The 24468-nt window shown below is 41.8% G+C and overlaps 1 protein-coding gene across 4 annotated transcripts in view; it reads left to right on the plus strand.

Moving 5' to 3' along the window:
• Positions 1-3705: 3705 nt before the first annotated feature.
• The window catches only part of si:ch211-51h4.2 (uncharacterized), a 299094-nt gene continuing 278331 nt past the window's right edge, over positions 3706-24468 (plus strand). For 2 of the 4 annotated variants that reach the window (XM_048542917.2, XM_048542918.2), the window contains exon 1: positions 3706-3896. In XM_048542917.2, coding sequence (XP_048398874.1) covers positions 3776-3896 — 121 coding nt within the window. In that variant the 5' untranslated portion in view covers positions 3706-3775. The remainder of the gene's footprint in view (positions 3897-24468) is intronic. The other 2 variants (XM_048542919.2, XM_059651092.1) reach the window with 2 other exon arrangements.

Raw genomic sequence — 24468 nt, forward strand, 5'->3', positions numbered from 1 at the left:
ACGACTTTTTACCTCCGCCACACTTTTACGATTTACATATTTATATAAACTTTTGCTGCTTGTTTTGATATTCTGAGCTGGTTTGCTGTCATAATCTATCTTACTTTTCTTTATAACGTTTTTTTCTGGCTATCTGTTGGCCTTTAAAGATTTCCAGGTCTGCGAGTTTCCCACTACTGATTGCTTTTTTGTATGTGTTTTTTAAGCTCTGTTTCTATACCTGTTTTGGATGGTTTTCTGGAACTTTCTATAGTTCTGGCCAATTAGGGAGACTTGCTCAATGGTTCCAACTTTTGTCAGTTGTTTGGATGGCTTGCTAATGTGTCAGGGTTTTTTTTGTGTAGCAGGACCCGGGTGCTTTTTTATCTGGCTCTTGTTTGAACATATGCATTCCTCCTTTGTTTGGTTGATATGTTATTGGGCATATGTCTATCCAGGATAATTGTTGACAAGATGTGTCCTTTTATGTTAATGTCATGAGCACTTGGCTGCTTTGTTTGCACTGTGTCTAGTTTCTGAGTTAGCAATTTGCTGAGCTTTACTGAGTACAATGAATGGCTCCCCGAATCATTTAGAATCTTATAACCCTGGCAACGCCACATATCCATTCCTTCTGCTTTCCTCAGAAGAGGAAAGAAAATGATGTCCCCTCTGCTCTTGTGTAGTGCTCCTTGAAGCAATGACAGGTTGCTATGTTATTGAAAACAGAAAGTCCTGGAGAATCTCAGTATGTTTAGTAGATTCTTTGATGAGAGAAAAACAGAATTGACTCTTCAATGAAGCATCATATTACACCTGCAAATATTAATATTCTTTCTTGCTCCGCATCTGCTTTTTTCCTGCACATTCTGATTTTATTACGGTTTCAGACCTTCGCAGTACATGGCTTTTATTTAATGTTTGCTATGCCGCCTGCTTCCAGCTTGTTTCTGTAGAAGCTGAGGGCAATGGTGAGCTTGTTGCTCAATGGGATAGCTGTGTCCCACCGTGCAGCTTGAGGTCCTATTGAAGGAGATGGAACTGTTCAGTTCCTTATTGGTGAATCACGGTTGCCTCACACACTGCTCCTGGCTGGGGCGGAGGTAGGAGAAATGTTCCCTCAAAACTCTTGTTTTTATGGGGCTACTGTTAACAGTTCCCTTCCTTCTTCATCTGTGCATACTTACTCTTTTCTATTGTCTGTGCTCCACTGTTACCCTGTTCCAAAAGGAACTACAACTAAAGTCTCAGTAATAACAACAGACTTATGCTGATTGGACAGAAAACTATATTGACCTCTCTGTAAGGATGCAACAATACTAAATTTGAACTTCAACAAGTCACCAAAATCCATGCAGACACAAACCACAAAATGTATTAGACCATTAAGTCAAAAGCACCTCATCTGTAAGTTGTATGTTTGGCCCTTTAGATTACATGTCTGAGCGATCCCTTGTTAAGATCTGGTCTAATAAGTGAAAATATGCTACGCAAGAGTTTTAGAAACTCGCAGTAACCTTACAAAAATCCAAGGTCATAAGAACCACACTGTGTTTGGAGTTAGATAAAAAGATAGATTGAAGGTAGAAATTCAATAGAGTTAGGGAATGAAGTTAACTAGATTTTGAAGGACATGTAGATACTAATCTCTTAACAAAATAACAATAAGATCACAAGCTGATATCTCTCAGATGATACATTTAGTTATATATAGTGTTCATTGGCAATTAATTGAGTTTTACAGAGGGCTAAGCTTGAAGGCAATCTTCACCTTGCTTTCCTCCTTGACTAATCTATCTTGAACCCAAACTCACAGGTATGGCCTCAAACCACATCATAGCTGAGACCGAACCTGGAACCTGATAGTGCAAATTAACAAAACCTGACTCAAACAAACTGATGGGAGATAATGGGAACTGCAGATGCTGGAGAATCCAAGATAACAAAGCGTGAAGCTGGATGAACACAGCAGGCCAAGCAGCATCTCAGGTGCACAAAAGCTGACGTTTCGTGCCTAGACCCTTCATCAGAGAGGGGGATGGGGAGAGGGGGGCAAGTGCATCTCAGGCAACCAGCTTGTAACTGATATCCATTTCAAGCCCGCCGACTCCCACAGCTACCTAGAATACACCTCCTCCCACTCACCCCCCTGCAAAAATTCCATCCCCTATTCCCAATTCCTGCATCTCCACCGCATCTGCTCCCAGGATGAGGCACTCTACTCCAACACATGCCAGATGTCCACGTTCTCCAAGGACTGCAAGTTCCTCCCTGCAGTGGTCGAGAACGCCCTTGACCGTGTCTCCCGCATTTCCTGCAACACATCCCTCACACCCTGCCCCCGCAATAACCGCCCTAAGAGAATCCCCCTCGTCCTCACATACCACCCCACCAACCTCCGGATACAACGCATCATCTTCCGACACTTCCGCCATCTACAATCCGACCCCACCACCCAAGACATTTTCCATCCCCACCCTTGTCTGCTTTCCAGAGAGACCACTCTCTCCGCGACTCCATTGTCCGCTCCACACTCCCCTCCAACCCCACCACACCTGGCAACTTCCCCTGCAACCGCAGGAAATGCTACACTTGCCCCCACACCTCCTCCCTCACCCCTATCCCAGGCTCCAAGATGACCTTCCATTTTAAGCAGATGTTCACCTGCACATCTGTCAATGTAGTATACTGTATCCACTATACCCCGTGTGGCTTCCTCAACATTGGGGAAACCAAGCGGAGGCTTGGGGACCGCTTTGCAGAACACCTCTGCTCGTTTCGCAATAGACAACTGCACCTCCAAGTCACGAACCATTTTAACTCCACCTCCTATTCCTCAGACGACATGTCCATTATGGGCCTCAAGCAGTGCCACAATGATGCCACCCGAAGGTTGCAGGAACAGCAACTCATATTCCGCTTGGGAACCCTGCAGCCCAATGGTATCAATGTGGACTTCACAAGCTTCAAAATTCTTCCCTTCCCCACTGCATCCCAAAACTAGCCCAGCTCGTTCCCTTCCCCCCCACTGCATCACCAAACCAGCCCAGCTCGTCCCCACCTCCCCAACCTGTTCTTCCTCTCACCTATCCACTCCTCCCACCTCAAGCCACACTTCCATTTCCCACCTACTAACCTCATCCCACCTCCTTGACCTGTTCGTCCTCCCGGACTGATCTATCCCTTCCCCACCTATACTCTCCTCTCCCCGTCTTCGGTCCGCCTCCCCCTCTCTCCCTATTTATTCCAGAACCCTCTCCCTATCCGCCTCTCTGATGAAGGGTCTAGGCCCGAAGCGTCAGCTTTTGTGCTCCTGAGATGCTGCTTGGCCTGCTGTGTTCATCCAGCCTCACATTTTGTTATCTCAAACGAACTGATGAACAGACTGACTGTAGACACCAACTGCCTTCTGTATAAAGCCTAGCAAAGCGACAGGCCGTGTTGCAGGGAGTAAGAATGTCCAGGTCATCGTTTTCACTTCTCAAGTGTAACAGAGCCCAATATTGCGATCATCTGTATCCCTTTCGTTATATATGAAATATAATTTGTCTTATTATTAGATACATAAACTGAAGCGGCAACCTCTGCATGCAATTCGGACTTTTTAATGTCAACATTTACTTCTCAGCAAGGGCACCTGGATTCTGGAATGAGGGAAAAAGAACCCAAGGCAGGGATCACACGGAAGTGCTGCCGCCCTGGATGCTGCACGCCGAGCCGCGGCGCTGCACTAGAAGCGCATGTCACACTCTTTGCTAGTGTCTGCTCGGAATCTCCGAGCTGGCCAGCAGAGGTAATGGCAATTGAGCAAAGGCATAGCACCTCCTCAGGAGATAACTATACACCTTTATCCTTGAAAACCACCAGAAAGAACGAGGATAGACCGTGGAAACTCCGATTAATCTATCTGCAATGCTGTAAGTTATTTATATGCAGTATGTCATCACGTATCTCACTGATATAATAGCGGCGCACAGTCCACACGCTTGTCAAATCGCTGGTATGTAGCTGGCCCTTGTAGTTAATATAAAGAGAGGAGATGACATGGTATTGGGGAGGTTTTTGTTAAATGTGCATGGCGTGATATTGAAGAAAATGGTAAAGTATCTAGGAGCTGCAGTTTAATTTCTCTGGCTCACGCCTGTGAGATGTTAGTGCTCAGGAGAAAATCTTTTTTTTTGTTTACTGTTTCCATTCGGATGATCATTAGGAAATGTTGAAAACCATAAGATAGGGATTTTATTTTGCAGTTTTCGGATCTTCGGAAGAAGCCTGAGTGTAACAAAAAAAAATCTTAAAAGGTTGAGAGAGGTAGTGGTATGAGATGTAATTATAAAACCCCCAAACGCAGGGAATGAGAGAATGGTTCATGCACATCGTATTGTAACAATCAGCCATTCTCACCGCCAACCTGTGCGGTCATGTGGTATCGGGATATAGTATTCAACGGATCTCCAAAATGGGTTTTGTGTTTCTAGGAAACTCATCGACTTAATTGTTTTGAGGGGAGTTGGGGTTTTTTGTCTAGCATTTAACAGCAATAACTGGCTTTTTTTAAAAGAAAGCTTCGCAACAGAACAAATTACAATCTGTAATTCCCAGGCGAGCTTTTGCATCTAAAATGCACCCAGTCATATTCACATTCATTAGCTGCAGAACAATATCCTCCATTGTACCGACACTTCAGAGAGCTTCTTGATGTCACTAGACGTTCTTGTGACATTTCAACATAAATCATGTTCTTTCTTCAATAGACATGATGAAGATTAAAAATATAAAAAATTTGCTATGCCATGAATTCTCTGCGAATGTGGGCGGTTGGCGGAAGGAGGCATTTTATACCCTAAACACGAGGAAAGCCTACTTAAAGCCCGTCTTCCCAAAGTGGATGTGGGACGTATTTTACTTTTCACTTACTGAACTTTGCTTCATAATTATTTAGTTTGTTTTTTTTTAAAAAATGCTTTTTTTTGCCATGACATTTATTTCCCAGTTGTTATGCAGTTCGTGTTAAAGACACGTTACATCTGCCATAAGAATGATTATTCCTAGATTTACAACTGTTTCAAATGCCATCTTCAATTAAAACTTTGTTGCTCGTATCCTGTCTTGGACCAAGTCCCTGGCACCAATATCCCTGTCGTCATTGCTGATCTGTGACTCACTGCATGGCAATGTCTCAAGTTCAACATTATCCTCCTTGTGTTCAAATCCTTCTGTGTTTCAGTCACCTTCTCCAACTTTTTAACCCTTTGTGATTGGCATCTATTCAGCACCTGAAATAGTCACTCGCTGCTCCACTGACACAAAGTGGCATCATTATTTACAATTACAAGATGCATTGCAGAAGGTCAACACGGCTCTTCAACAGCAACTTATAAACCCATGACTTCTCCCATCTAGAAGAACAGCCTGACTTGGGACTATGTCGCTATTCCTTGAATGTTGCCAAGTCAAACTCCTAAGTCCCTAACAGCACTTGGGAGTGCCTAAGCCACATGGGCTGCAGCAGCTTGAGGAAACCATCTCCCCACCGCCTCATTCAGGGTGCATAGAGCTGGGCAATAAATGCTGGCCTAGTCAGTGGCTCCGCCTTTTGTGAATGAATGAACAAGTAAAGGCAACTTTGACTTCATTCCTTTCTGGGCTTTTGTGCGTCCTTCATTTCTTGTGTTTGTTACAGCAACCTCAGCATTCTGAGCTCACAGCTCTGGAATTCTATCAGTAGACATCTCCATCTCTCTTTCTCTGACTCCTCCTGAAACTTTGTCTCCTGACCTAATATCCCCTGCTCTGTCCCATGTCAATTTTCTGTGATAGCAATCCTTTGAAGTATCTTTGGATGTTTTATTGTAAGGATCTCCAAAATCCCAGTTTTTGACTGAAAATAATTAAGTCTCAAGATTCCATGATTTAAAATGTTCTTTTTAAACTAGACAAGAGTCAAAGAAAGCAGTAAATACTATCTTGGAAAACCAACTATACTCCGAAGTTCAGAATGAACATAAATTTAAATTTAAGTTGTGGTCAATCTATCAACTGTAAATTATACATTAATTGGCAGCTGCAACCAGTACACATTGCATGAAGGCACATTGGGGAAAAGTAGAACTGGGTTGGGGGGGGGCATAGCCTCAAAATAAGGGGGAGCAGATCTAGGACTGAGCTGAGGAGGAACTTCTTCACCAATCTGTGGAATTTCCTACTCAGAGAAACAGTTAAGGCTACCTCGTTGAATGGTTTTCAGGCAAAGGCAGATAGATTTCTGAACAGTAAAGGAATTAAGTGTTATGATGACTGGCCAGGTAAGTGGAGCTGAGTGCATGAAAAGATCAGCCATGATCTTATTGAACAGCAGAGCAGGCTAGATGGTCTACTCCTCATATTTCTTCTCATCTTATGTTCTCATGATTTGGCTAAGCCATCCACTCAGTACCTATGTACTGCAACTCAAATCACAAAATCATTCAAAACCCCTGGATGAATTTCAGCTTCTGCTCTTCTGACATTTAACCTGACCCCAGCTAACAGTGGTACACTGAGTTCTGTGGTTGAAGTTGAATGAATTATTGTCATTTGCACGTTACAATAAAAATGCAGTGAAATACAGTGAGAAGTTTCAACTGTCACCACAATCTGGCACTATTTCTAATGTTACAGAATGAAAAGAATAAAAGGATGTGGCTGAAACTGAGTCCTGAGCCCTGAACCACCTCACCAGTGTCATCTGCAATGCTGCTGGGTTCTGTGTGCACAGTTTTAATCTAAAATGACATGGCTGCAGAACTCTCTCACCTCTGCTCATGATAGTCTGGGTGGTGTCAATTCATGAATGCAATCTTCAAGTCACAGAAGCAGCTGCAGCAACTACACATTTGCCTAACCTCTAGATTCTGGATCTAGCCTCTGCCAACTTTGGCTTGCCTGCATTGCATCACTGGTGTCAATGACTGAGAATCATTTGCATGGTTTCAATGAATTTCATTGTCCTAGAGATTTTGGTTTCCACTCTTCATTTCTGTCTGAGTTTCAAAATTAACTGTGTGAGTTACTTCATTTCTCAGTTAGGGTATGTCTCAAAAATACAAGCTTTGAAGTCAGATTCCATCTTGTGTTAAAGGTACTGTTTAAACCTATAAAACATTCCAAGCACACAAATGCCAAACAATGACCATCTTCAACAAGAGAGAATCTGACTATGTGCCCTTGAATTTTCAATGCATTATCATTGATGGATCTGCTAATTCAACACTATGGGAGTTGCTATTTAGCAGAAATTGAATTGAAGCTGTCATATAAATGATGAGACTTCACAAGTTGGTTAGAAACAAAGAGTACTATTATCAGTAATTAACCTCTTGACTTCCCTATAGACTTCACTTCTAAGAGGCAAAATTCAGAAGTGTAATTAAATGCTCTTCTTTTCTGGATAAGTGCAGTTACAATAACACTGAAAAAAATTTAACTCAATCCTGCATAAAACAGCTTGCTTGATTAGCACCATCTACAAGTTGAAATATTTACTCCTTCTATCACTGCTGCACAATTTGCTGCAATGTGTATCAACAATGAACTGGGCAGCAACTAACCCATGCTCCTGCGACAAATCCACAACCTCCACCATTCAGAAGGACAGGACTATAGATATAGGAACAGAATTAGGCCATTTGGCCCATCAAGCCTTCTCCACCATTCAATCATGGCTAACATGTTTCTCAACCCCATTCTCCTGCCTACTCCCCATAACCTTTGAACCTATTACTAATAAAGAACTTATCTATCTGCCTTCAAGGCACTCAATGACTTGGTCTCCATAGCCTTCTGCGGCAGTGAGCTCCAAAGATCAACCAACCCTCTAGCAGAAGAAATTCTTCCTCATCTCAGTTCTAAAGGGTCGGGGTCATCCCTTCACTGAGGTTGTGCCCCAAAGTCTTAATCTCTCCTACTAGCTGAAACATCTTCCCTGAGTCCACTGTACCTAGGCCTCTGAGTACTATGTTTCAGTGAGACCCCTTTCCCCTTCTCAGCTCCACTGAGTACAGACAGAGTTCTCAGCTGCTCCTCATGTGGCAAGCTCCTCAACCTGCGATCATTTTTGTGAATCTCCTTTGGCTTCCCTTCAATGCCAGCACATCCTTCCTGATATACTGTGTCCAAAACTGCTCCCAATATTCCAAATGCATCTTACCAGTGCGTGATACAACCTCAGCTGTAAATTTCAGCTCTTGTGTTCTAGCTGTCCTAAAATGAAAGCTGACATTGCATCTTAGCTACAAATTGAGGCTGTATTTTAACCTTAAGTGAACAAAAACAAAGTTGCATCAAAAGCTCAGCAAGTCTGGCAGCATCTGTGGAGGAGGAAACAGAGTTAATGTTTCGGGTCCTCAGAACTGGAAGGATCACTGGACCTGAAACGCTACTCTGTTTTTCTCCTCCACAGATGTTGCCAGACCTGCTGAGCTTTTCTGGCAACTTTGTTTTTGTTCCTGATTTACAGCATCCGCAGTTCTTCTGGTTTTTAACCTTAAGAGAATCCTGAACTAGGATACTGAAGGGGGTAGAGGATGAAATATGAGGGTTAGCTAGCCAGTAATATAAAAGAAGATTGCAAGACTTTTTTGAGAGATCTAAAAGTTTAGAGAGAGGCAAGAATGTACATTGGGCTAGTGGAAAATTAGGCTGGAGAAGTCGTAATGGAGAACAAAAAAAAATGCTGAGTAACTGAACAGGTACTTTGTATGAGTCTTCACGATGGTAGACACTAGAAGCATACCAGGAATTTCAAGAGAGACATGGGGCAGAGGAGAGTGCAGTGACCATCACTAAGAAGAAGGTGAAAAGTCTGAAGGTGTGAAATTCACCCAAACCAGATGGAATACATCCCAGAGCTCTGGAGGAGATATCTGAGGTGATTTTGGAAGGATAGCTGGTGATCTTTCAGGAAGCACTCGTGTCAGGGAGGGTTCAGATGACTGGAAAGTGGCTAATGTAACACCCCTGTTTAACAAGAGAAGGAGACAGAAGACATAAAACTATAGGCCAGTTAGCCTGACCACAGTCATTGGTAAGATTTTAAAGTCCTTTTATGAAGGATGAGATTGCAGAGCACTTGGAAGTACATGGTAAAATCGTGCTGTGTCAGAACAGCTTTGTTAGGTGAGGTTGTGCCTGACAAATCTGTTAGAATTTTTTGAGGAGGTAATAAGCCGAGCAAAGAAGAGCCAGTGGATGCGATATATTTGAATTTCCAGAAAATCTTTGTCAATGTCTCACGTAAGAGGCTGCTAAATAAGGTAAGAGCCCATGGTGTTAGGGGAAGATACTGGCATGGATAAAGGATTGGCTGACTGGCAGAATGCAGAGAGTATGGATAAAGAGGCTTTTTTCAGGATGGCAGCAGGTGACTAGTGGAGTTCTGCAGGGTTGGGTGTTGGGACCACAACTATTCATGTTATACATTTAGTGAACCGAACAAACGAGCTAAGGGCGTTGTTGCTAAGTTTGCAGATGACACAAAGATAGGTGGAGGGTCAGGTAGTGTTGAGAAAGTGGGGAGGCTGCATCTGAGAGCTTAGGCAAAGAAGTGACAGATGGAATGCCACGTGGGAACGTTTGAGGTTATGCACTTTGGTGGGAAGAATAGAGGCGTAGACTAATTTATGAATGGGAAAGACTTCAGAAATCTGAAGCACAAGGGCAACAGATATATGGCAAAACCATGACCAAATTTGTCTCCAACCCATACACATTCCTGACTTGGAAAACTTTATCGGTGCTCATTCAGTGTCACTGGTCAAATTCCGGAATTCCCTTCCTAATTACACTGTGATGTGTTTACACAACATGAAGTGCAGCAATTTGAGAAGATGGCTCATCATTGCCATCATAAGGCCAATCAGACAACGCATTGGCCACTGACCAAGTCACCTTTGGAGGAATAAATTAATAAATGTTACTGATTTTGTTGCTTTACAAAACCATAAACACTGAGCGTGAAAACTATCAAACATATCTTCACTATTTGTTGTTGGACAGATCCTTGCCAGGCTCCTGCTTTACACTCTGAAGGAGACCATTGCATACAATGAGTAGTAAATGATGAAGGCAAACGTGGTTGACAAGAGCCTAATGTTGCCAGTTTGAGATGGGTGCCTTCTTTGTAATCAAGGCCCAGGTTATACTGCTTTATAGCCAACCAGAGGCTGGCAGCTCCATTGAATGGCAGTGCCACCATGGCTTTGGTGGCTACTGCTTGTACAACACCCATCCAATGCTCAGGATCATTGCTGGATGCCACACCAGAGGAATGAGATTTGGCAGCAAGAACAATGCTTTGGCTCCAAGCTGGGTCCTCCTTCCTGTGGTTGCTAGAGAGGGCTTGGCTTGCAATCCTCCCATGCCCACTGCTGCGTTTATGCTGACTGCAGAAAGACATTGCCCATTTCAGTTGCAATAGGGAGGAAAGGCCATCCATCGGGGTGGGTACATACCATATTCCCACCTGTCATCTGCAATCAAGTGCTTCTCACTGTCAAATTCAACGTTGTCAGGCCATTAAATTCTGCCCAATGTTTTAAGAGAAATCTTGTATTAATGTTCATACAAGCAAAGGAGCAAGAGACATGATCCCTGTCCCAAGATGGAATTCAAGAAAAATTGTTAAAGAGCAATGCAGTCAATTTGTAAGCCGAACATGAAAGTGTGGAATCTGCTGGTGAAGTTTGAGTTTCAACAATAAATCAATGTGATTAAGTAGCTGTCTGATAGAGTGCTTGGTAGATTGATTGCTAATGAAGTAGGACGTGATGCTTTTCTGTCACTAAAGGATAGGTTTGTGATCTATTTATCTGTTATTTTCTGCCATGCAAAAGGTATTTCTTTGAAAGGATCGATACAGTCTATATAGGAGAGTTGAAAATTTGTTTAATTTGTGCAGACCAGATTTCATGTGGTATTATGAAAGATCTGAACTCTGTCTAGTTTAAAGGCATAAGGGACTCTGTGGTTGAATTGTTACCAAGATTTTCTTAAGAAACTACCTACAATCTGAAACCTTGTAAGAAGGGACTAAGTGCAATTCATGACACTTCCCAGTTGGGAAATATTGCCAGGTTTACTCAACAGTATGCTATTCCCTACTTCATAGTAGGAAGTCTGCATCACTTCTGCTTTTTCTTTTTTTTGTTGCATCTGTTTTGAACAGGAGCTATTGCATCACAGTCACGATCTGTCCCAAAAAGGCAGGTGCTACAAAGTATATCACATACCACATGCCGAAAAATCCTGTTGCCTTTAAAGCTGCCTGTCAACAAGTCATCAGGAAATTTAAACACTTTGCTCTGCCTAAGTGAGTAAAACAACACTCCTCCCTGCACCCTCCCACCCACTTCCCACACATGCACGCACACCTGCTGTTGTGGGCACCATAAATCTGCCAGACCCCCAGCTCATCTGAAATACACACCGGGGCTGAAAATCCATGATTCTACTGTGCTGTCATGACTAATAGTGCATGCAACTGTTTTGACCCTTTTCAGTACTTCAAGTTTGCAAACCAGTATGAACTCGACAAGGAACCCAGCATATCAGTACAGAAAACAAAGCTGTCCATTCAGTTTACTCCATGTGATATCAAGGAACAGCAGAAGGCACTCGATACTACAACTGCTGTGGACCCTGATAACATTCTAACAGTGGTACTGAAGGCTTCTTCTCAGGCCAAGCTGTTCCAGTACAACTACAACACTGGCATTTAGCCAGAAATGTGGAAAATTGTCCAACTGTGTTGTCCATTTAAAAACAAACCCGATTCAAACTGATTACAGTCGATTGGGCTACTCTCATCATCATCACAATGATGAAAAGGATTTGATAGTATTGTCAAATAACACTTAATCGACAACAACTTGCTCACTCATTTTGGGTTCTCCCAAACCAACTCAGCTTCTGAACTTATTACAATCTGGCCGAAACAGCAACAAAAGAATTGAACTTGAGGGGAAGTGAACAAAGTGAACCCTTCATATCAAAGCATTGTTTAACTGTGTGTTGCAGTAAAGAGTGTGGCATCAGTCAGTCTCGAGACCGTGGATCTGCGGAGTTTTGATTCAGCTGCTGGTGGTAGCGCAGCATCTGTTGTGGCTGTACAGGCCCACACGGGAGTGACAGTCTCGGTTGCAGCGACTGCATTTGAAGATACTCTCTTCCAGTGTTGCCGTGTTGCTGTCTTTCTGTCGAGCGCGCTTTTCCTCAATGGCAAGCCTCAATTTCTCCTCTCCTTGCTCCAGCCCTCTGCGTATTTCCTGTCTCCAGCGTGAGCGATCGTTTACAACATCTTCCCATCTCTCGACGTCCAGGTCCATTGACTTCATGTCCCTTTTGCAGACGTCTTTGAAACGAAGATGAGGTCATTCTCATGCTCGCTTGCCATGTTGCAGTAAGGAGCCTTACAAAACTGTGGTCACTGGGAATCTTGTACAAGACTGTTTGGTTGGAGTCATACCTAGAACCGATGTTGGGCGGTGCGGGTGGGGGGGGGGCGGAGGTGCTGGAGGTGGAGGAGTTGTGCTTGTTAGAGATCAGTGGTCTCAGCCAATGGGCACCTCTGCAGGAGTTTCATTGGGAAGTGCTGGACACCTGCTTCATTAATGACTTCATGCCAACATAAGGTAAGAAGTGGGAATGTTTGCTGATAATTACACAGTATTCAGCAGCATTTTCCACTGCTTAGATACTGAAACAATCCATAATTGAAACAAGACCTGGACAACATTTTAAACTTGAGCTGATAACTGGCAGGTAACATTTGAGTGTTGACAATGTGATAATCATGGATATTTGAAAGGTAGGTATAGCCTATAAATAAAGCAGGTAGGCAAAAGTAGCCTAGATCAAGGCTTCGTAAAATGTTTTCAGGATTTATTACCAAAAGTGTATTCTACAGTCAGCCAAAGGACAGGTGGTGCTAAAATTGGAATTGTGCACTGAGCTAGGATTAATTAATGATCAGATTGTGTGAAAATTCCACTAGACAGAAAAGAGTATAATATGATTACCTTTTACACTTAAGTTGGGGGAGAGAAGAAGAAATCCAAGACTAGCATTTTAAACTTAACAGAGGCATTAAAAACAGAGCTAGTTAAATTGAATTGGCAAGTTAGGTTAAGGGATAGGTCAGTAGAGATGCAGTGGCAGACATTTCAGTGACTATTTTAGAACACACCGAATGGATACGTTCCAGTGAGAGAGAATTTCGAAGATCTACTCCAGCCATCTATGGTTAAGCAAAAAAAAGTTTCAAGCTTAAAGCTTGCACTTATACAAAGATGTGTAGCAGATCAGAAGGTTGGACAGAATATAAAGAGCAACAAAGAATGGTTATAAAGTGTTCATATGTTTGTTTGTACCACACAAATGTGAGGCGATGACTTTTATCAACAAAGGAGAATTCAACTATCATCCTTTAACATTCAATGACATTATGATTGTTGAATATCCCACTATTAATATCCTGGGGTTTATCATTGGCCAGAAACTGAACTTGACCAGACAAATAAAGACTGTGACTGCAAGAACTTATCAGCGGCTTCGAATTCTTCAGTGAGTAACTCACCTCCAAGAAACATAGAAAATTGGAGCAGGAGAACCCCTCCTGGCCCTTCAAGCCTGCTTTGCCATTTAATGATTATCCAACTCAGTACCCAGTTCCCACTTTTAATCCCTTGTTTTTGATTCCTTCACCCCTTAAGAACTATATTGATCTGCTGAGATAATAGGAACTGCAGATGCTGGAGAATCCGAGATACCATGATTTCCTGCTTCTAAGATGCTGCTTGGTCTGCTGTGTTCATCCAGCTCCACACCTTGCTATATCGATCTCCTTGAAAACATTCAGTGCTTGGCTTCAACTGCTTTCTGCAGCAGATAATTCTATAGACTCAACACTCTGGGTGTCCTCATTTCAGCCATCAATGGCCTACCCTGAATCCTCAAATTGGCCCCTGCTTTAGAACATCCTTCCCGCAAGTACCCTGTCTAGTTCTGTTAGAATTTTAAGATTTTTGAGATTGCACACTGTCTCTAGCCAGGACATCCTTTTTCAGATACTGAGATCAAAATTGCACGCAATACTCTAGGTGTGTTTTCACAAAGACTCCTGAACAATTGTGGCAAGACATCTCCGTTCCTGTACTTGAATTCTCTTGCTGTGAAGACTAACATATCTTCTTCACTGCCTGCTTTGCCTGCATGCTTACTTTCATTGACTAGTTTCAATGGCACCCAGACCTATAAGGTACAAATCAGCATAATGGAATACTCTTTGCTTCCCAGGATGATTGCAGGGACAAAGCAACCAATCTGATTAGCACCCCAAGTTCTAAAAAAGCATTCAAAAGAGGAGCCGACAACCACACCTCCACACAGCACAGTTAAAGCAATTGTAGAGCGAAGTATCAAAGAGCATTCTTGAGTTCTGTGTTCAGCAGTACAAGCAATCTTTATTACTACACGTGGGAGAGGCCAGAGACTGCTCTAAACCTGGCTTTCATGTGGGACTGACTTAAATACAGCTCAGATCAGGGGAGAGATCAATGACACTAACTTTCCTGAGCTGAATATGACATTTTTATACCTTTTCATGGTATAGTAATCACAAACAATGTTGATGTCATTGTTAGCCACACCCCCCTTTCCTATACATCTGATCCAGTAAAGATGATCAATGGTAGACATATCTATGGACAGCCCTAGGTCCTCCCATAATCTCATGATGTCTACCAAATACCGCCATCATTTGTCTTTGGGATCGTACAATGCTTCTGACATTTATACACCTTCCTTAACATTTGCCAGCTGTACGCATTATTTGCTCGTAACCTAAATATGTGCTTATCACTAAAGGCTCTTCCAAATTTCTACTAACTTTAGTACAGAAGAGTAGGGAGGGCATTAATTTCTACCAATCATTATTAAGTCTTTAAAATCAACTGGGCAGCATAGCATGGTGGCTCAGAGGTTAGCACTACTGCCTCATAGTGCCAGGGACACAGATTTGATTCCAGCCTTGGGCGACTGTCTGTGTGGACATTCTCTCTGTGTCTGCATGCATTTCCTCCCACAGTCCAAAGATGTGCAGGTTAGGTGGATTGGCCGTGTTAAATTGCCCATAGTGTCCAGGGGTGTGTAAGTTAGGTGGATTGGCCATAGGAAATGCAGGGTTTCAGGGAAAGGGTAAGGGGTATTGGTCTGGGTGGATGCTCTTTAGAAAGGGGTTGTGGACTTGTTGGGCCGATTGGCCTGTTTCCACACTGTAGGGATTCAATGATTCTATGAACTCTAAAGTTACTATAATTCTATGACACACTGACAGATTAGGATAATCCTTCTGTCACCTCGTAAGAACACTCTAAGGGTCACCAGACCCAAAACGTTCACTTTGATTTCTCATCACAGATGCTGTGGACCTGCTCAAATTTTCCAGCAGCTTCTGTTTTTGTTTCCCTCTCTCACTTCAGTCTGAGAGACCCAATAAACAGTCCGTCTGAATCGTAGCTGCACTTTATGACCCCTGCATGCTGTATGTGAATTTTAAACCAGACTTTCGTTCTTGAATGAATCATTTACTGTATCTACTCTAAACACTTTCCATCACTGATTTTCTTTTCTTAATGGAGAGCATTTATTCAAATTCCACTAATGAGGGTGAAATTCAGACTGTACAAATTTATCAAGCCATTAAACGAAACTAATAACTAGGGTACATAACCACAGCTTCACTTTGTATTTTTTTATATATCTTTGGGTGTAAAAATCTGCAATTAAGCAGCAGTTGTTTATCTCTCCATGTTTTACAACCTCGCTTGCTCTCTGAGAGGCAATATGTTAAAACAATAAATGGTGTAATCTTCCCTAATAATGTTTTGGGCTTCTTTACTGCCATTAGACATTTGCTCAAGGAATGCAGCTAACCTTTTCACACTAATTTGTTGTTTGCATTTCTAATTTTACAATAAACTATGAAGTTTAAAATCATGTAGAATCGGATTTTTCCTCCTACATTTTACTAAATAACAGACTTGGGAATGCGGCTAAACTAGACCTTTCAAAATGCCCATTATTAAAATGCTTGAATGTTTAGAACTGCCTGTCGACAGAAACCTAAATAATTTCCCTGATGTGTTTTCCAAAGAAGAATCTTATCCAGTATCCCTACTTGTAAGCGACCAGTCTGTCTGTAAATATCTGCTATATGTAGCTGCCCGCCCCTTTCAGCCATCTTGTGTCAGCTAAAAAGGCCTCAGGTTGTCATCTTGTCATCTTTAGTCATGGGCCTTGACAACAGCAATAAATACTGGCCTATCTAATGATGGCTGAATGGTGTAAATAATTTTTTTAGAAAGGCTTTTGTAACAGTGGTGTTGTATTCCATAGCATTGTGAAGACTTGGAAAAATATGACCCTGAATAGTTGTTTTGCTTACAAATATTTATTTGAGAGAAGGAAATAGTGTGTGTTGTTGCTCGACCAATTTCTGGAATGTTACTGATGCTGACATTGATTTATTTTTATCTCAGTTCTCCAGGATGTAAACTTGGCCTCAAACTTTACTAACCTTGCTTCTGCCATTACAGTACATTTTATAGCTATATTCTTCCCACGTGCAGACCATTGGCAAAGGAGAAAGATATGCCAGACTTCCACTGGAAGTTGCTATCCTACGTGTCCTGTATTCTTATCATACTTAGCCTCAGGGGAGAACTACCGCTCCTGCCTCATCTCAGTTGGAACTTACTATGCCTATGGTCTTGTGGAGGAAATCTATCACTCTGGCTTCTACTGTATTGCCAATTTTTGTCTGCTGCTGTGATATTTCTGCTGTTCCCAGATCCCCTTAGCCCAAGCGTCTTATGTCAAGGACATGTTCAAGTGTCAAGGAGGTACTGCGTTAGTTCAGTTGTTTCATTCAGTCTAGTTGATAAGGCCAGATCACAGCAACTTGCTATGTACTGTTTTTCACTGTAGTAGCTCAAGTTCTTTTCCCACTGACATTAAATCTGTCTCTTCTGGCCACTGACATTCTTGCCACTGGGTACAAAAGCTACCAACATATTTTAAAATTTTCAACACCGCATAGCAATCACCCCTCAACGCTCTCAGTTGTTAAGTGAGCAACTGTAGCTTCTTTCATCCGCACATGTAACTAAAGCCCTGCCTCACTCTATTTCTTGGCATCAAACCTACAGTGTGAAACATAAAAATGATGAAAGGAGAGAGGTAATATCTGGGATACCAGGAAAGAGTCCATACATAGACTCCTACAGCATGGAAATTGACCCTTCAGTCCAACTTGCCCACACAGACCAAGTTTCCCAAGCTAATCTAGTCCCACTTACCATTGTTTGGCCCATATCCCTTTCCTGTTCATGTACCTGTCCAAATGTCTGTTAATTGTTTAACAATACTTGTATGCACTACTTCCTGTAGCAGTTCATTCTTCATATGAACCACCCTGTGTGAAAAAAAGTTGCCCCTCAGATCCCTTTTTAAATCCTTCTCATTTCACCTTAAAAATAGGCGCCCTAGTCTGAACTCCTGCACCCTAGAGAAACATTTTGCCATGATTCCTGATGAGGTAAAATTAGTGCTTTTACACAATGTTGTTATTAACTCCCACTCTTGGGCCTTGGTCAGTAGAAGTTAGGTGCCCTGTATACCCACTTCACCACTTTATTTACTTAACATGTTGTCTTCAGGATTGGAATCACTTCAGCATTCCTCTTTCTTTGTACTTTTCTGAAACTTACCATTTGTTGTTGCAGCAGCATGACCATGTGCAAGAAGTCAGACGTGGCTGTGAATGGAGCTCTTTGTAGTGTTGAAAGAAATTTATGGACTTCACTTCGTCAGCAAAACATCAATCTGTCTCGATGAATGGGGCAGATAAATAAATCACTTCTATTATTTCATTGACTTCAATGGAAATGAAAATCTGCCAAGATGTGTAATAGCTGGTCAATCCATTCCCATCTGTTTTGTTTGCCACTGACATTGAATTTCACCCTGAAAACTAAATAATGAGACGAAACATGATCCCAGCTGTTGAATGTGTAGGCAGAACAAGAAAGATTTACGAAAGTTAAGAGGTATTTAATATAAACCATATTGTGTACTTCATTTGCATAATCTATTCAATTCATTATAAATGAAGTTTTACCATTTTCAGCAGGTCTTGGAGTTATTAAAATTTTCCCCAAACACAACAAATTGAATTTATAAAGTGCATTTCTATATTAAAATATCTCAAAGGCGCTGCTCAGAAACCTAATCAGGCAAATAAAAACAGGGATGACCAAAACTTTGGTCAAATAAGTGTGTTGGAAGAAAGACCTGAAAGGAAGAGAATGAAATGGAGGAGGAGAATGAAATGGAGAGGAAAAATTTGTCTTGAAAACTTAGAACAGGCAACAATGAGGGTATCAGCAACTGAAGTGTTGAGGTAGAGGTTGGCAAAGTTACAGGACTAGAAGTAGGTGGTCTTTTTGTTGAAATGTGTGAAGGATCAGATATTCACCTCTGAGATAAATGGAGTCCCAAGGTCTCAAATTGCCTGTTTCAGTCTGACAGAACTTGCTGGGAAAGTTGAGGGGAAGGAGCAAATAGTTGAATGGATGGTCTCAACCTTACTAACAAGGATGTCCATGAAATCCTTGTACTACTTGGAGGTGGGGGTCGAACAAATCCTCAGGGACAAGGATATAAGGTAGTTGGAATTGTCAGTTGAGTTGATGATGAAGAAAAGTCACTAGAAGTTATCCACATTGTCCAGCATGATCTATGAAGGTGGGTGACTTCGGCAAAGGAAACTGTGACCCCAACGTAATAATGGATGGAAAGCCTAGATGTGTACAAGATACGCTCAAATCTGCACTAATGAAGAGAGCAATGATGGGAGCAGTGTCAGTGAGAGCAAACAATTGGATAGTTTGAAGACATAATTGATGCCAAAACATCAAAACTAAAGATGAACAAGTGGTTGAACAAGTTAGCATTATGTCAAATGGAATGCCCAAACATAGCTAGTTGTGAGTTTTAAAGGACTTGGGAAGAGATCATGAATTCTGAAAGTGGTTGAAGGATGTGATTGGAGAGAACCCAATCTGCTATCAAGACCGAGTGGAGAAAACTGTGGCTATGAATGTGACAAGAGACTTTACATGGAGGCATAGGTTTTTGGGCCTGGGGTTTAAGAAGACAGAAGTTCAGAAGAGAGGAAGGAAGGTGAGCGGAGGTGATAGTCGTCAAGAATGAAATACCGCTCACTGCAGAAGGAGGGGACCATAAAGTGAATCTCCTTTCGATTACGGAGATGATGTATACAATGGCCATTTTAAAAGAAGGACGAGAGGAGTGGGATAGTAACAGAGGAGTAGAGGGAGAGTTCAGGTTTGATTTTTGTGACCTTCACATTGATGGCTTTTGGATAAAACAATAGGACAGTAACCAGACAAAAAGGCTTGAAAAGAGGCCATCATCCACAAGGTAAGCTTCAGTCAGGGCCAGGATGTCAGTAGAATCAGCTCCAATTAGGATGTCGATTTGAAGGACCGTAGTCAGGAGTGAACTGACATTCTGCTGTAAAGTGAAATGTGCAGAGATTAAGTCACTGGTGAAGTGAAGGAGGTAGTGGTAGTTGAAATGAGTGAATGGGAAATCGGTAAAATTAGCCTTTGGCCCAGTCTTCATGGTACTTACTTTGAACTCTGATTACAGTTTACAGTTTTTTTTGGGAGGGTGGAGCATCAGTTTTCATGTTTTGGCAGGTCATAAATATCACCTGTCTGTAACACGCCTTGGCAGCACTTTGTACTTGTCAGGAAAGAAAAGACAGATCTTTAATCAAAACTGGGTTTTGACGCCTGGCAACAGAAGGAAAAATAATTTTAAGTCAAGCTGTCGACTCATAACCTGAGGCTGTGAAGCTGGTTTTTCAGAGCGTCCAGAAGAATTGCAGCCTTTTCCTCGAAACTTTCGTTTTGTTTCCAGTCTCACTGAGTTGAAGATCAAATGTAGTGAAAAACTGAATTGTTTCAGTAGAGGAACGAATGGCTGGATAAGCTAAATATTTGCAAGTTCATGTGCAAGGGGCAAAATTCAATAATTTTCAAAAAATGTTTGTAAGGCAAATTTGTGGATTTATCTTTTTGTTACAGTGTCTGTTTCCAGAATTTTGTACTGGCAACTTCATGTTTACACCAAACAATGGTGCAAGAAACTATAGCAGCCCTATTCAGTTGCAAGTTTTGTCCAGCTCCCTTCCTGAACTGCCGCAGTCCATGTGCTGTAGGTTAACCACAACATGCTCGCTGGGAGGGAATTCTAGGATTTTAACTTAGCAACAGTAAAGGAAGACAGTTTATTTCCAAGTCAGGATAGTGAGTAGTTTGGAGAGGAACTTATAGGTGGTGGTGTTCTCGTGCATCTGCTGCCCTTGTCCTTGGTGGAATTGGCCATGGGTTTGGAAGGTGCTGTCTAAGGACCCCGGGTGAATTTCTGCAGTGTGTCTTGTAGACAGTACACACTGCTACTACTCAACATCAGCGGTGGAGTGGATATTTGAGGATGTGAAGCCAATTAAGTGGGCTGCTTTCCCCGAGATGGAGTCAAGCTTCTTGAGTGTTGTTAAACCTTCACTGATCCAGTCAAGTGGGGAGTATTCTATCACATGCCTGACTTGCATCTTTATAGATGATGGGTCAGCTTTGGGGAGTCAGGAGGTGAGTTACGTTTGTGACAGTGCTGTGGCTTTAAGAGTATGTTTTGTCCTGGTTTATTTTAGACGGAGATTGGGGTGTGGGGGGGGACAGGTGATGAGCAGTCTATGATAAGGCAAAAAAACTTGTTAAGTATTAGGTTTTCTTTTTAAAAAGCTGGCACAATAGAAGTAACCTGATTGGTTGTGTTCAAGCTCCCACCCGCTGAACCATGGGGTCTTAAGATTAGCTATTAGTGGAAGCTATTTCCACCACTGCTCCCCCCCCCCCCCAACACTTTTCGGTTACAACTTGGGCATTGTATTTGAGAAAATCTGTTTCCTGATTTGGCTTGTTGCCAAGGGGTGTTTCTATGCTGGAACAGTTTATCAGTAATAGTTATTGTGTCTGTATTCTAAGTTCTTCTTTCTTTTGTTGCATTTTAACTATAGTGTTTGAATACATTGCATTTTGCTTAATGGCGAGTAGCTTGACCATTCAAACTCCATCTGGAACACAGCACCTGACATTTACCCTTAAAGTAAGAAACTGTTAGGTTCTGGGCTACCTTCTCCAATACGTTCTGAGAGGGCCTTGTCTGATCCATAACACTTGCTACGGTATTGCTAGCCTCTGATCTGCTGTTTGCAGCCACTGTGGTTATGTCGCAAGTTCAGTTGAGATTCTGGACAATGGTAACCGCAAGTAAGTTGATAGTGGGAGATTCCATGATAGTAACACCATTGAATGTAAAGGGACCACGGTTACATTGTAACTTATTGGCGATGGTAATTGCCTGGCATGTGTGTAGCGCAAATTTTACTTTCTATTTGTTAGCCTGAGCCAAGATATTGTCCAGGTCTCGTTGCATTTTAAAGTGGACCACTTCAGTATCAGGAATTGCGAATGATGGTGCTGAACATTACATAATCATCGGAAAACATCCTCACTTGTGACCTTATGATGAAGGGAAGGTCATTGAAGCAGCTAATGATGGTTGGGCCTAAGATGCTACCCTGAGGAGCTCCTGCAAAGACATCCTGGAGCTGAGATGACTGACCTGCAACAACCACAGCCAATCTTCACATGTGCCACATGTGACTCCAACCAGCAGAGAGTTTGCCTCCTGACTGATTCCTTACTAGGTGTCCTTAACAGCACACTAAGTCCAATGCAGTTTGATGTCACAGGCTGTCCTTCTCACTTTCAAGTGGGAACACAGTTCAGTTCAAACAATGCGAGTATTAATAATGCAATGGTGACTACTCCATGCAGTGTCCTGTGAAAGTGTGTTATGTGGCAAGTTGAAGATGCAGTTCTTTAAACTTCTATGTTTCACTATGCAGACTTTTTGTACCAAGGATCATGCAAATAGTTCAGTTATTGAAATTAATCCAAATGAAACAATGTCATGTTTGAATGAATTAGTAGACCTCAGTTTTGGGCCACTGGTACCACCAAGCTCTCTCTACCATGCATCTTTTACTTGACAGCATCATCCATTCTAATGACAAACATAGCCTTTGTGGCCAACATTACTCAAGTGCTGCCATGATATTTTTTAGTTAGAAAGCTACAGTACTTCTGTGTTGGCCAGGACTGTCTGCTGCCATTGAATCCTGAGAATTTCCCTTAAGCAATGCATATGAAATGAGTTCAATCTGTATTTCTGCAGCTATTGTGAAGTCCCAGTGTCTGCGTTGTATAGTAGTCTACTTGGTACACAGGATTTATAGATCCTTAGCCATATGGCAGTTGAGATTTTTTTTTCACGTGCTTGAAGTTTTCCAAATGCTGCAGCAGCATTACCTACATGAGCTGATATCTCCACCATGAATGACTATTAAACTAAATCATGTGATTAATGTAATTGTAACTGTGATCTGTACTGTGCAATCTTAATAGTGGCAGCCAGTGTTTCTATTTTGGGTGTTTGTTGGGCTGGTGGGATGTGCCCAATATTCTTGGGCTTAATCTGTAGCCAACTATACTGTGCAGAGCAAGGTCTTTAACGAGACCAGTGCACCAAACTGCTTATTTTCAGAAGGAATTTTCTGTTGCTTTCTTGTTCACTCTTCTGTTTGTTTTTATAACTGCTTGGCTATTACCCAGTTGTAGGGTCAAAACTAATATTGAAGGATTAGGGAAGTGAGATTTAAGTGCAAATGTGTCCACTTGTTCAAAAGGCAAAATCTATGACATGAGGTATGTGGCCTCAAGAGCTCATGTCTCATGGTTGTATGAACATCACTGTTGTTATAACATCCTATGTTGATACTCCTTTTAGATTCAAAAGGACAGCGTGATCATGATCATGAATTTTGATGTTCGATTCTTCATTTTGGTCCAAGTCCTAAGATGACAAACTTGCGTTTCACTTTTTAAGGGAGTGAAGAAGGTGAGGTTTCCATTCTCTCAGGCTCCCACTGAGTTCACCATTGCCCAGGAACTGACTGACTTTCACTCTTTAGCAATTAAACAACTTGAATGGATAATGTTAAGAGAAAATAGTGCAGACCATTCAGTCACCAGTCTGTGCTTTGTACTCAAATGAGCTTGTGAAAATATATGAATAGAAATTATGCTAGAGACTTTTTTGTTTGTTATGTTACTAAATATAATTCCTTTAACCTGGTCTACAGAACTAAATACTATACTGAAGCAGGGCTTGTAAGGAAGGACTTATGGAGAAAGAAAATTCTTGAGTACAGTTCCTGTATCTTTTTTCCTATTATTATTGTCTGCAAGACAAGCAAAATGCGACTGTCTGTCTGTCTGTATTTCATGCATGGTAGCCTGAACAAATTCTGTCCTGGGTACTTGATTGTTGATCCTTAGGCCTGACATTTTTCTTGCTCAATCATGTTTCTGCTGCTTATTTGCCTCCGTCTGTCAGTTTGACCACATCAAGATTGCAGTCTGTATTAACAGATCTCTTGTAACTGTATTAATATTCATACAGCTGTCACACTGGTATCAGTCAAATGTTGTTGATTGTTTCGTGTCATGACATCTGGTACTTTTTTTTGCTGTCAAACCAAATAAACTAGACCTCTGCAACTACTGTCATGTCCATAGGTAGAATCTGTTGACTTGTGTTAAAAGATTTATCAGCTCGGGAGGCAGAGGGCTGTATGACATAGGAAAGCCAGATTCCTTGAAGTTCCTTGCTACAGTCCAGAATATTTGATCAACTTATACCTTGGTTGAATGTTTGTCTCCCGATGCTTAGTGAATGCACACTGGGAGGAAAAAATGACTCATTTTCCTTTGCTTGTAAGGTTTGGATGTTCACAGTCTGACACTCAGTGACACTGCTCGCAAATTAAATTCCTGCTGCAAATTCAAGTCTCTCAGTCACTGCTATGTCTGTGGATACTGGCAGGTTTCTCCTGAAACCCAAGAGAACCCTGCTAGTTACATCGTTTTGTGAACCTTTAGAGAAGCCAGCAATCAGGAGTGTCTTGATAGCTATGTTTACTAACCCTAAATAACTTTTTACCTCTGGTGATGTAATAGATTATTATGATTTATGTATGTTCGTAATGCAGTGATTGCAGTCATCAGGACTAGGATGCAAAAAACACATGGATAAAAAGGATACCAAACATATATGACATGAGAAGATGTTTCTGATTGTTTGGGTGATACCAGGCATGCAAGAAAAGTTAACTGTCAGTCTTCGTTCTCAAACCATGCAGACAGATTCTGAATGGTTAGGATGTTGACACTGGAAAGC

Source organism: Stegostoma tigrinum, chromosome 14 (genome assembly GCF_030684315.1).
Source record: "Stegostoma tigrinum isolate sSteTig4 chromosome 14, sSteTig4.hap1, whole genome shotgun sequence".
NCBI classification, from domain to species: domain Eukaryota; kingdom Metazoa; phylum Chordata; class Chondrichthyes; order Orectolobiformes; family Stegostomatidae; genus Stegostoma; species Stegostoma tigrinum.